The sequence below is a fragment of the Antechinus flavipes genome, chromosome 3, assembly GCF_016432865.1.
Source record: "Antechinus flavipes isolate AdamAnt ecotype Samford, QLD, Australia chromosome 3, AdamAnt_v2, whole genome shotgun sequence".
Classification (NCBI taxonomy): Eukaryota; Metazoa; Chordata; class Mammalia; order Dasyuromorphia; family Dasyuridae; genus Antechinus; species Antechinus flavipes.
The window spans coordinates 208,409,424-208,422,374 of NC_067400.1; the positions used below are offsets into that span (position 1 = coordinate 208,409,424).

General features: G+C 34.4%; 1 protein-coding gene across 2 annotated transcripts in view; it reads right to left on the reverse strand.

The window, feature by feature from the left end:
• Positions 1-12,951, reverse strand: part of PRPS2 (phosphoribosyl pyrophosphate synthetase 2) — a 44,285-nt gene that overhangs the window by 16,948 nt on the left and 14,386 nt on the right. For both annotated transcript variants that reach the window (XM_051984524.1, XM_051984526.1), the window contains exons 3-4: positions 5,040-5,138; positions 4,103-4,227 (exon numbers count right to left, since the gene is read on the reverse strand). In XM_051984524.1, the coding sequence (XP_051840484.1) occupies positions 4,103-4,227; positions 5,040-5,138 (224 nt within the window). The remainder of the gene's footprint in view (positions 1-4,102; positions 4,228-5,039; positions 5,139-12,951) is intronic.

Genomic DNA, 12,951 nt, shown 5'->3' on the forward strand with positions numbered 1-12,951 from the left:
TCAGCGTTTAGAGTCTGCTCTCTATCCATATAAAAGCTGTCAAGGGTTAAGATCCTTTTCAATTTTTTGCTCATTTTGTCAGAGAAGAATCAAAGACAAACTAGCAAAGAAAAAAAAAGAAATAACCCCTAAATGGAGTCTGCTTTTTTGGGGGGGAGGGGCTGAGTAGTGTTACCGAGCTTCCTCTACAGACTGCGGGGACAGCAGCGAGGCACTAGCAGGACTGTGCAGACTGTGTAGCGCTTGCGCTCTGAGACTCCGAGAGCGTGCTGAGACACTGTGGGGGAGGGGTGGTTAAGTCCCGAGAGACTCCAGCTGTTTGGGGTTGTATTCTTCACCCCCCTCCTCCCCCCTCGCCCCCGGTGTTTTTAGCTTCTCTGCTGGGCTACTGACTTGCTCCCAGGGCAAAGTATCCAATCCTGTAGCAAAGCTCTCCCCGCAGAGACGGCTGCGATCACACCCCACCCCGCTCCGATCTGCGCGGCTGTGAGCTGCCTGCCGTGCTCTCGCTGCTGCTGCTGCCTGCCCTCAGCCTGGGCCCAATCTAAAACCGTCTCCACCCTCGAGCAAAAACAGACCTTTCCTGGCAAATTTCATGAATGTCTTCTCTTGGTAACTATTTGTGGTTTTTTTTTCAGTCAAGTATTAATTCAGAGGCTTGTAATGAAATGGATTCTGAGATTAAACACGGAGCTTACACAGTTGTGTGCCTCCTCTCTGCCATCTTGGCCAGAAGTCCCCATAGACAGTGTTTTTGCTTCTCTCCAGTAGCATTTCCACCTTCTTCCAATGCTCCCAACACACAGATACAGACAGACAAACACATACATGCTCCTTCCCTAGGTATTTCTAACTTGCTAAAGGCTGGAAAATTATATAATCAAACTTGTTAGAAAGATGTCTCAAATTGAAAGATAAATTCCATTTTAATGAAATTTTCTATTCTGAGCAAAGTTTATGAGTTTTGGGCACATACATTTTGTCACAACTATTTTAACTACTGAGGGGCCTTAAATAACTTATTTCTGTGATATAAGCAGTGTTTCAAATAGTTGAGGGTTCCCAGATAAGTAAGGTGTTAAACTGGCTTTTAAAAAGAAAAATCCTTATCAATCATAAATGGTCTAAAATTATTAACACTTGATGGCCTCCTTTACTAAAGGGCTTTTACATGACGAGAACAGCAGGAAGGAAGAAAATTATTAAAAAGAATTATTTGCCTTTATGGAGATGCAATTTTGCTGTAAGAGCTACACTACGTCATCATATCTACTTCTTTCCTTGTTGATATTATAAGGGAACTTAGTAACAAGAATCAACAAAAATTTATTAAACACAGATTATGGACACAGGCCAGTGTGCTAGATTCTAGAATATAAAATCAAAAAAACTATTATCTTCAGGGAGCTTATATTCTATTTGATTGATATGACATGTTCACAAATGGCTAAATGAAGGCCAGGCTCTACATAAGACAAGTTAATTCTAAGATTTTGAGGGAAGGTTGCACCAACAACTGAAGGACATCCAAAGAGGTGTTTTAAAGGAGGAAGTACTTGAAATGGAGCTATAAAAGACTAATTAGAAGTCTCAGGAGTGGAGTCTCAGGAGAATACAGAGGACATTCCAAGAATGAGGTGCAGTCTATACAAAAGCCTGGCAAGAGGAAATTAAATTAGAGTGTAGAATGGTTGGGCATGGGGGGAGAGGGGAAGGAGTTGGGGAGAAGAGAATATATAATCAGCTTGGAAAGAAGAGCTTTAAATTGCAAACATGAACTTTTATTTTATCTTTTGGCAACCTGAAGCCAATGAAGCTTCTTGAGTAGGGGAAAAGAACTGACAGGCCTATGTTTCAGAAACATCATATGAACATAACAGAAACAACATATGCTTCAGAAACAAGTTCAAAGATTTAAGAAGTGGAAGGAACCTTAGAAATCATCTCTAAATTCCTTCATCTCATCATCGAGGAAACTTGAACCTAAAAAGGACCAAAGTTGTCAAATGCAGCAATGATGTGGCAGACAGTGCCTAGCAGCACTCATCCTGAACATATAATTATATGCTAATTTTCCTAACCGATTTAAATGTGATAGGGATTAGCAAGCAAATTTATTAAAGAAACATGGAAATACAATAGCTAATAAGAATATTTCTGTAAAAGCAAATAGCCCAAAAAACTAGATAGCAAAAATAAAGTCTCATTTCCTGGGAAAACTACAATTCCCTTTCCCCATCTCCTATAATTTAATAGATTAATTGAAATAAGGCTGCAAATTCTATTTTTCTATTTTAGGTTTCTACTGATTCCAAATATTCAATACTAGTTTTTGAGTTACTCTTCCCAAAATAATAAACTTCCAAACATTATTTGATTTAGGCAGCTTTCTAAGGAAGAACACCATTATCAATCAACTAAGAAACAACCTTATTAGCCCTTATTGATTTTTGTAGTTCTTTAGTATCTGACTCTTTGTGCTCTCATGGAACATAGTATGGGAGGCCCTGCTAAATTCTACTGTTTCCTAAAGTCTGTCTAAATTTATGTTCACTGTTTCCACGTCATCTATACTCTTCTTATCCTCGGCCCTCTTTTTTTTCTTTCTGACTTCAATCTTGCCCAACATCAGGATTTTTTCAGCGAGACCCATCTTTTTGTTATACGACCAAAGCATTTAAGCTTCAGCTTCAGTATTTGACCTTTCAACTAAATGATTGATTTCCTTGCTGTCCAAGGAACTCTCAAAAGTCATTTTTTTCTTTTTTTAATGTAATAATAGCCTTTTATTTTTCAAAATACAAGCAAAGATAGTTTTCAACATTCATCCCTTGCAAATCCTTGTATTCCAAATTCAAAAGTCTTCCCTAGAACAATTCAAAAGTGTACATTCTATGGCATTTAGCTTTCCTTATAATTCAACTCTTACACTCACACCTTCACCAAAAACAGATATTGGACTTAAAAAGTATTTCAGTACTTCCTTTATCTATATTCTAAAACAGAAAAGATTGTTCATGCCACCATCTCCATTTCCTTCATCTTATTAGTATTTATCTTGCTTAGCAAGAGTTAGTCTAGTAACTGTTTGGTACAAATTAGTAAGGTTCCAGCTGTTTTTATAACATACTTTGTTTCCTTACAAGAGCCAAAAAAAAAAAAAAAAGAAAAAGAAAAAAGAAAAGAAAAATCTGGTCTAGATTAAAAAACAACCTCCCCCCAAAAACAAAAACCCATGCAAAAAATATTTTTAGAATGGGTTATCTTTAAAGGTCTGTATGGAACTTTAAAAATTTTTAAAATATGGGATAGAAAAGAGCAAAATAAGCCCCCCAAACACAAAAATGCCCTTCTCTTATGTTGACACAATTGCTGAATGTTTCGAAACTTGTTTAATAAAAGAAAATAACTAATGGATTAAAAGTAATCACATATTTAGAATAAAAGGATCCTTATGGATCATTTAATCCAATTTCCTCCTTTTCCAGTTGAGGAACTGAGTTCCAGAGAGTTTTATAGACTTATCCAAGACTTCAACTATAAAACCAGAACTCATTCCTAAGCTCAAAAGTATAACTTAATATGAAACTTGTTCAAAAGTTTTGAGAATAGGGGGAAGGGGGGAAATAGGCAAATTCAAAGAGAAATTGGGAAAATAAAGCCATCAACTCAAACTGGTTTTAAATAAGCAAAATTATATAACAAAAACTATAGCTTTTTAGTAAAGAACTGTATCTAAAATATCAAGCATGACAAAAACAAAACATGTAAGAACACCTTCAACTCATTCTATCATGAAGATAGAAATACAGGAACTGTATTATGCTTTCAGACTTTTTCAAAATATTGGTCAGTTATCTTCTTCTTTTTTGTCTTTAAAAATATACTCTGTTGTATGAGATGGTTCTCTGAAAAGGTAAGGGAAGTCATCCTAGAGAAAACTATGATGATATAAAAACCAAAAGATTTATAAAAATAAAAGAATTGTAATCCAAGGAAGCCTAATTGCATCCCTGGAACACACAGTGAAAAACTACTTTTAAAAATTCATTGAAGATTACAATTAAACTGTAGGAATTTGGATATATTCCTTTCACACTACCTTTTAGCTCCACCAGCATCTGGGGACACAATGATACAATTCCTCCATTCTGCAATATTTTCTCGAATCCATTGTAAGACTGCAGGTTCTGCATATAAGTTATCCACCGGAATGTCAAAAAACCCCTGTGATGAAAGTGAAAAAATTAAAGGAATTAATAAAACCCAGAGTCCCTGTAAAGGAAGATCTGGAGCTCAAAAAGCCACCACAGGACTGGCTACATGACTTGAAGCAAATCATTTACACTATTAATTTCTAGGGAAGTCTCTGAGTCTGTAAGGATCAAAGAGAAGTGATCTATATCTGTGCAAGGAGTTTCTTTTGCTGGTGAAATCACATTATTAGGTAAAAAGACATCAAGAATGCAGCTTGTAATCAAATCCTATTCCGATATTTCATCTTCAGTTAGAGATGAGCCCCTACTTCATTTATTTGAACAAAACATCATTAATTGATGCCTCTGGAAGGTTCTACATAAAAACTGAGTAGTCAGTCAGTCCCATGATAAATAATGGGCCTTTAGAATGCTGGCTAATCTAGAAGTTAAAAAAGTCCCATCATCAAAAGGTTGTTAATTAATTTTAAAGAAGCTTATAGTGTAAGAAAATCCCAAGCCATCTAGAATCTGGTATTGAGATATATTATATAGATAAACAGTGTTTTTTTTAAGTTTGTGATTAGCAATCTATTCATAGCTAGCCTAAAATCATGGGAGATGAAAAAAAGCTAACTTTTAAAGTTAAAATGCCAATCTCCAAAGGAAAGAAGATTCATAGAATGTTTTAGAATTTTAGAAAGGATCTTAGATTAAAAAACCCAAATTGGAGTCCCATCCAATTATTTTCCTTGCATAGTAACAATTCTTAAAAAAAAAAAGTTATCTGAACTTAAAATAGCCACCTATTCAGTTAGTGAAATGTGCAATAATAGATAATACCTGTATCTGAGAAGCATGGAGATCCATCGTAATGATATGATCAGCGCCAGCCACTGAAAGCATATTGGCCACAAGTTTTGCAGAAATTGGAGCACGACTCTAATTAAAAAAATATATATACATATATATTTCACAACAGGGAAAAGAAAGGAATCATAAAGAATCTGACTCTCCTCAGCTGCAAAGTCTAATATCAGACAAAACCAGTTATAGGAAAGCAGATATATAATATTTATAAAAAGGAATATTAAGGTACCCCTATTCTATTAACCAACATTTCTATCAGGAACTTCTCATTCTTTTTTTTTTTTTTATTACAGCTTTTTATTTACAAGTTATATGCATGGGTAATTTTACAGCATTATCAGGAATTTTTCTATATGATTCATGTACTCCTTTATTTTATTATGACACTCTAGAATAACTTAGCTAAAAAGCAAACAAAACTTTTTTCTACTTAATAGTTACCAACATATAGGTCCAATTTCTAAAATATATAATTAGATATTTACTTTAAATAATTTTAACTCAATGCCAAGGAGTACAGATCATATAGAAATCACTTTAGTCTAATCTCATTGTAAAGATGAGGAAAACTACAGTGAAATGCTAGCATCAGGCTATCAATATGCTTATGGGAAAAATATTGAACTCATTAATGGTTCTTACTACTACACCTGGCCCTTCATTTCATTCCAGAAGGATGTGAGGACAAAAAGGGAAAGATTAGAAAAGTGGCCTCATAAAAGCGGTGGAAGTACTTTTTGGAAAAAAATCAAGGTAGTTAGGGAAGGAGCATGATAGCAGATGAAAAGGGGGTGAGTGGGGAGAATTAGCCTGATACAAAAGGAAATATATTCAGTGCATAAGAAATAATCTGTGCTGCTAAGTGAAATGAGCAGAACCAGGAGATCATTATACACTTCAACAACGATATTGCATGAGGATGTATTCTGATGGAAGTGGATTTCTTTGACAAAGAAACCTAACTCAGTTTCAATTGATAAATGATGGACAGACGCAGCTACATCCAAAGAAAGAACACTGGGAAATGAATGTGAACTATTTGCATTTTTGTTTTTCTTCCCAAGTTATTTTTACCTTCTGAATCCAATTCTCCCTGCGCAACAAGAGAACTGTTTGGTTCTGCAAACTTATATTGTATCTAGGATATACTGCAACATATCTAACATATATAGGACTGCTTGCCATCTAGGGGAGGGGGTGAAGGGAGGGAAGGGAAAAATCGGAACAGAAGCGAGTGCAAAGGATAATGTTGTAAAAAAAATTACCCTGGCATGGATTCTGTCAATATAGTTATTATAAAATAAAATAAAATATATAAAATAAAAATTTAAAAAAAAAGAAATAATCTGTGCAACAGCACAAAAACAGGATATAGGAGTGCTCTGTGTGATGACCAGAGAGTAAGCCAGTTTGTATGGACCACAGAATTCGGGGAAGAGAGCAATGTAAAATGAATCTGAAAGAATAGGCTGGGGATAAGATGCAAAGAGTTTACAGAGCCAAGCAGAGAAGTTTATAAACCATTTTAGAGCCAATAGGGAGTCATCATTAGTTTATTGCATTGAGGAATAAGATGTACTTAAAAGAAAATCACTTTTGTGGCTATGAGGAGAATGGATTGGAGAGCCTAGGGCCAAAATCTGGCAAGTAAACAGATATATGGGGTGAAAGAGAGCAAGAAAATAAACTATAACATTATAAACCAGAAAGACTGGAAGAAAATGGCACCCTAAAAAGAAATGGGTAAAATTTTGGGAAAAAGATAATGAATTCAGTTTTGTAATAATGAGTTTGAAATGCTTATGAAATATCTAATAGGAAACTAGGTATAGGGGACTGAAATTCAGAGACTAGGACTGATAAATCTGGAAGTGACTTAGATGGCGATGCTCACTGAATCCATTGAAACAGATTTAAATTCATGGAAATGGTCACCAAGATCAGGGGCATAGAAAGAAAAAGTCCCAAGAGAGAACTTTGGAGGGAGTAGTTTCAATTGAGTGATGAGGTCAAAAGTCATCTTGCAAAATATGAAAAAGAAAGTAAGGGGACCTATGTGAATAATATCTGTGAGAAAGAAAGGTCTGCAATATACTATATATATATATATATATACATATATATATATATATATGTATGTATGTATATGCAATATACAGTAATATATTGCAAGATACAGAGGAATAAGGCAAGATGGCAATACAACTACCTATCAATATTTAGCTAACCAAACTTTGGTACCCCAATATAAAGGAATATTCCTTTGCCCTAGAAAGGATGAATAATAAGAGTTGAGAAAATATTTTTCTTCCTTCTTTACAAAAGTGAACTATGGGTATAGGATACTGTTAGGATTTAACTTGATATGTTGCTTAAGTTTTTACTGAAGTTTTTTTCTTTTCTTTTTTTTTTTAAGAATTTTTTTTTTGTTACAAATAAAGATGGGTTGGATAGAGCAGTGACTGTTGTAAAAAACAAAAAACATCCAAATTCCTAAAAGAAAAAAAGAATATGTGAGTAAGCAAAGTTGGAAAACATAGTTGAAGTAACTAGTGATAAGATACTTATGAAATTGGGGCACTACAGACTGGTTTTGTAGAAAACTGAGTTACTCTAGTTATGCATGTCATAAAAATAAACATAAGCTGCTGTTGTGAAGAATTCAGCCTAACTGGCTGTGGCTCAAAGGACAAAGGATAAGAGTAAGAAGAAATGGAAATTGAGGAAACTAGTAAGTTTATAAAATTTGTATTTTACCTACAGTCTCTACTCCATTCTTCTAATCCATAAAGATTTGGATTTTAGGAATAGATTAGCAATTAATATTAGTGTTGGAGAATTTTTGTATAGCTACTTATTTTTCTCAGCAAATGTAAAGGCTGAGTCATGTCATTCTAGGACTGATAGGACAAAAATATGTAATGAATATGATCCATAATAGTCATTAAAAAAATGCTTAAAAACAGCAGAGCTTGGCATTTCTGGGTTCTGTTATTTTGTGGGTCTGCACATGTTATTTGAGGAGACGGGGTAGTGTGGTGATTTTCTTCTTTTAAAATAATATAAAGGTTCTCTCTGGGAGAAAGCAGGTTTCTCGGGGAGGTTTTCTGGAGGCAGTCTTAGTTTCAGTCAAAGGTAATAATCACCCAAATGCAGCCAGCTGGTAAAAATACAAACGTTTATTTTCTCCTTCCAAATAGCCCGGTTAGTTGAGGCCTATCTCTCTGCTTGGTTCCAAGAACTCTTGCAGCTTGTCCTTTGCTTCTGCCTCTGCTTTCTTCAGCCACTAGTCAGCCAAGTGGAAAATGGAATGAATCTCTCTTGCCTCTGAGAGAGGGCTTCTGGCTCTCAATTTCCCAACGTGCTCTGCATCTGTCCCAGCGTGCTCCTCTCCAATCTAATTCAGCTTAATTCTCTTGACTGGGCTTATATATGACTCTTCTGAGAGAGTGGGATTATGGGTTTTCTTCCAGAGTGTTCTCTGGCCTAAGAGCTTCAAGGGAGGTGTGAATTCACAAAGTTACAAAGTTTACTTTGAGAATCTCCCATACTTGTGAACTCCAATGAATACTTAAATACTTCTTGCTTAAATGAGCTCTCTAAAGGTGTGAACACAAGCATTGTATCAATTAGTTCTACTTAGTACCTTGTTTCAGGTTCTGGCCCAAAACATCTCCTTGTAGGATTAGAGCAATCATACTGAACCATATTAAATTAGATAATTATTGTCTCTATCAACTCTAATGACTTAACACTTTGTAAAGATTCCAACAGGGTAGAAAATTGAAAAACTATCTATAAAATCGAAGAACTATTTATATAAATTTTGTATTTACTTATATGTATTTAAGTTATTGCTACTTCAGCCCCAATTCTATGTAAACTCCTTGAAAGAAGGAACTGGATTTTTTTTTTTTTTTAGAGCCCTAAAATCTGGCACAAAGTAGATGCTTGTTGGCTGCTTAGATAGGAATTATAGCTATCTTTTTATTCTGTTTGGACCATTATTTTTCTGTTGTACTCTGCAATGCAGCCAAACTGGAGAGTAATGAGGGCCTGAACAAGGATGGTGAGAATTAGAAAAGAACAGAGGATGAATGTGAAAGAAGTTTCCTAGAGGTAGAATGGTAAGGATTTGGCATGAGACTGGATAAAAGGAAAGAGCCAAAGATGGAAGACTAGATAGAATAAACAGGAACTAGTAAAGACTAAGTTTTTGAGGAAAGACAATATAACTTAGGTGTGAGGATGTTGATTTTTAGGTACATGGGGGATTATATATATATATATATATATATATAAAGTTAATTCTGGATCTAGCTGAAAATGTGAGCTTAGAAAAGAGGTCTACAGATTTAGAGGCTATTATCACAGAACTGTAAAACTCAAGACAGATCCTTAGGAAACATCAGAATTAAGAAGGCAGTAATAAGATGAGGATCCAGAGAAGCAGTGATTAGAGAGATGAGAGAATCCAGAAAGTAAATTACCTCTAAAGTCTAGGAAGAAGAAGGTACCCAGAAGGGAGTAGTGAAATGAACTATGTCTGAAGCAATAGAAAGAAGTTGAAGGGGAAAAAAGCCAGTAACCTGGGGAGAAAAAACTCATTAAGTGACTAGGAAATCAGTAATAAGCAATTTAAGTAGAGCAAAGATTCTTAACCTTGGTTTTTTTTTTCCCTTCAAATTTTGTTAACTGTATTTAAATAATTGGTTTGCTTTGTAATCATAGGTTTTCCCTTATTTTAAATATTATTCTGAAAAGGGGTCTATAAGTTTCACCAAAGTGTCAGAGGGATTTATCATACACAAACACAAACAATTATTTGGGAAAAGAGATGAGAGATTAAAGAGATAGTAGATCTCAGGAAACAGTGTTGTCTCACAAATGTAACTTCCTTGAGGGCAGGGATCATCTTACCTTTTAATAATGTTTGTATCACTAGACCTTAGCACAGAATCTACGTTTTAAGCTACTAGGTGCCCGTGGCTAGCTTGCTTCCACTTGTTTCCAGGAAGTATTAACTGGATGGGTTGTTGTGGTTATTATTATTGTTTGTCCTTCATCCAGGAAGAGAACCATGATGTCAAGGAGATGATAACATGACATGCAAGAAAGAATAAGAATATCAAAGAGAAAAGATTAACTATTGAGGGAAGGCCACAGAGAAGAAAGGAAGAAATAAGATCAAGATTGAGAATAGGAGAAAGAGTTGCTAATAATTCTCAGAAATTCTGAGGTTTGAAGGAAAGAAAAGAGAGCTAGCTCATGTCAGATAGTCATAATCATTCCATAAAAAAGCTATCTGTTCTAAGTGGAAGGAGGCTGAAAAGGAGGGTAAAGATTTGCAGCAGGTGCTGTAGAATTTAAAATTTAGAATTCATAAAAGTAGATCAGACAACCTGCTGAGCAGCACACATTTAGAAATTCTAGCAGTCCTTTCAGCTGTAAGTTCTTATGTATATTTGTGAACAGTAACAAAAGCTTTATAAAAATGAGACATAGACAAAAGATTAATTTAAAAATAGGCTAAAAATTTTAAAATGTTTTAGGACAATACATTTTAAATTATGAGTAAGTTCTTCTCAAAAAGAAGTTATAAGTAATACCAAAATCAGAAAAGGATTGTTAATTATATTAGTCCTTTTTAAAAAATGTTTTTTTCTGACAAAACATTACTGTCTTCAATAGCTGTCCTTGATCAAACCATTAAAAGGACCAAATAACGTTTAAGATAACTTCAAACTGGATTTCTTAAAGTATTTATATTGTTCAATTTCCTTAAAGAGCTTAATTCTAATCAGACCTTGTTCTAAGAAATAATGTATTTACAGAATAGGAATATGAGACTGCCTCCCTCTATCTTAATAGTTAAAAATGGGAAGGTGGCCTTAAATTCACACACAAGCACCATCTAGTGGCAAAAGATAGAAATCATGGAGTAAATGGATTCAGATAAAAAGGCAAAACTCAACTGCAAGGTAGTTCGTTTGTAGTTCTATAAACAGAATGAAAAATAACTTTCAAAGAAAGTTAAGTTAGGGGAGTTATAATGTTGGGGAAAATGTAAAGACTAGAAAATAATGATAAATTAGGCTTGAGAAAATAATAAAGCTCTTACAACAGCCTTTAAGCATTAATTACAATTTTAGAATCAAAGAATTTAAGGGGTGGATGTAATCTTGGAGATAATCTATTCCAAACTTTTCATTTTTACAGAAAACTGACAGTCAAGGGGACACAATCCTATAATTAGTTTACTAGCAAACAAGGTCTCTATTAAATCTTTTTCTCCTTTGGGGGGAAGAAAAAGGAGAAGGGTAAGAGGCCATATTGGAATTAAGAGTGTATTCCTTTTAGATTAAGAGAATGGCAGTTTCCCTAAAATTCTACAAAACAGTATCAAAGTCAGTTCTCAACTGCCCAATTTAAGATCCAAATACTCTTCATCCTAAAATCCAAAGTCTGGCTTCAGTCCTTTACTCTTTCCAATTATTTCTCCTTACTCTTTCTGCTGAACTTACTGTTGATGGAAAATGTCTCCCAGTTTCTCCTGGATCACCCTGGTGCTCATTCTCTTCTCTGGAAAATGTCTCTACCTATCTCCCTCCTCCCTCCCCCCAATTAAAAACAATTGTTTCTTGAAGGCTCAAATCTTACCCTTGGACTTGTTCCCCAGAATTCTACACTTTAACTCTTATCACTCATTAGACAATTAATAAACAACTTACTTTTCTCATATTTCTTGATCTGTTATCTAATAAACTATTTCACATGGAAGATATCTTCTGAATTAAGGGCAAAAAGATCTTATTGTACTTTCCAGTACCTCCTATAAAATCTAGCACAATTGCTTGTGTGCTAAAAATATCTGTTAACATAATAATGGTTTTCAAATAACTAAATGACTTAACTCAGTCAAAAGTACATAGAATTTTGAGCCACAATATGAGACTACAGCACAATCAAAGATTGTGAACTGGTTTTGAAATTCAAAATAATGGGATTTATAATAGTGATCTAGGCATAGACTATTTACATTATCTTATAATTGATGATATAACCACAATATTTCCCTGGTGACATCCTGACCTTAATTTTTTCCTTGCTTTATACAATCCCTTCATTCCAAATTTAAATTGGGATTCAAAAATTAAGACTTTTCCTCTCTTCACTACATTTTCTTGTGAAATTTAGCTTTATAGAGAAAAAGTGACTAACAAAATTAAGGTGTTTTAATGATCCAGAAGTAAGAAAACCAAAGCACTCAAATACGAAACTTGTAACTAAGAACTCTAAAGCTCAAAGTATAACTAGGGCCAAAATAAGCATTAGGGTTTACTAAAAAAAAAAAAAAAAAAGTAAAGGGAAATTATTTTGAAATTCATCCAAATAGTGATAGGATTTCTGATCTTAATCTTTAATTGTACCGCATGCTACCTTGCTGAGGAACAAATGAATATTGGGCGAGTGAATTCTTTAAAAACATGCTGGTCCATATATTTGTTACATATTAAGATAATAATGAAACAGATAAGTAGCTGTATTCTATGATAACATTTCTTAAAATGACAGCAATCACTAAATATATTTAAAAAAAAAAAAACAATTATTTTAGACCACTTCAGACTGATTGGTTCTGGTCAATGCATCACATGTTGAAGAGCTTTGGGATTATAGAGTCCAGATTTCAGCTACTTTTTGACTCACAAAAAGCTTGGAGTTGTTAACTGACAGTGGCTGGTGAAGGGAATGGAGCCTATGACCCTATGAGTTCAGATTGCTCCCTAGTGTCTTCTCACTGAGTTCAGATCTGAAGCTAGCTGACTTTCATTGTCCCAAAATTATGAAGAGAATGGAGCCTGCCTTAGCTCCTGATTATTCT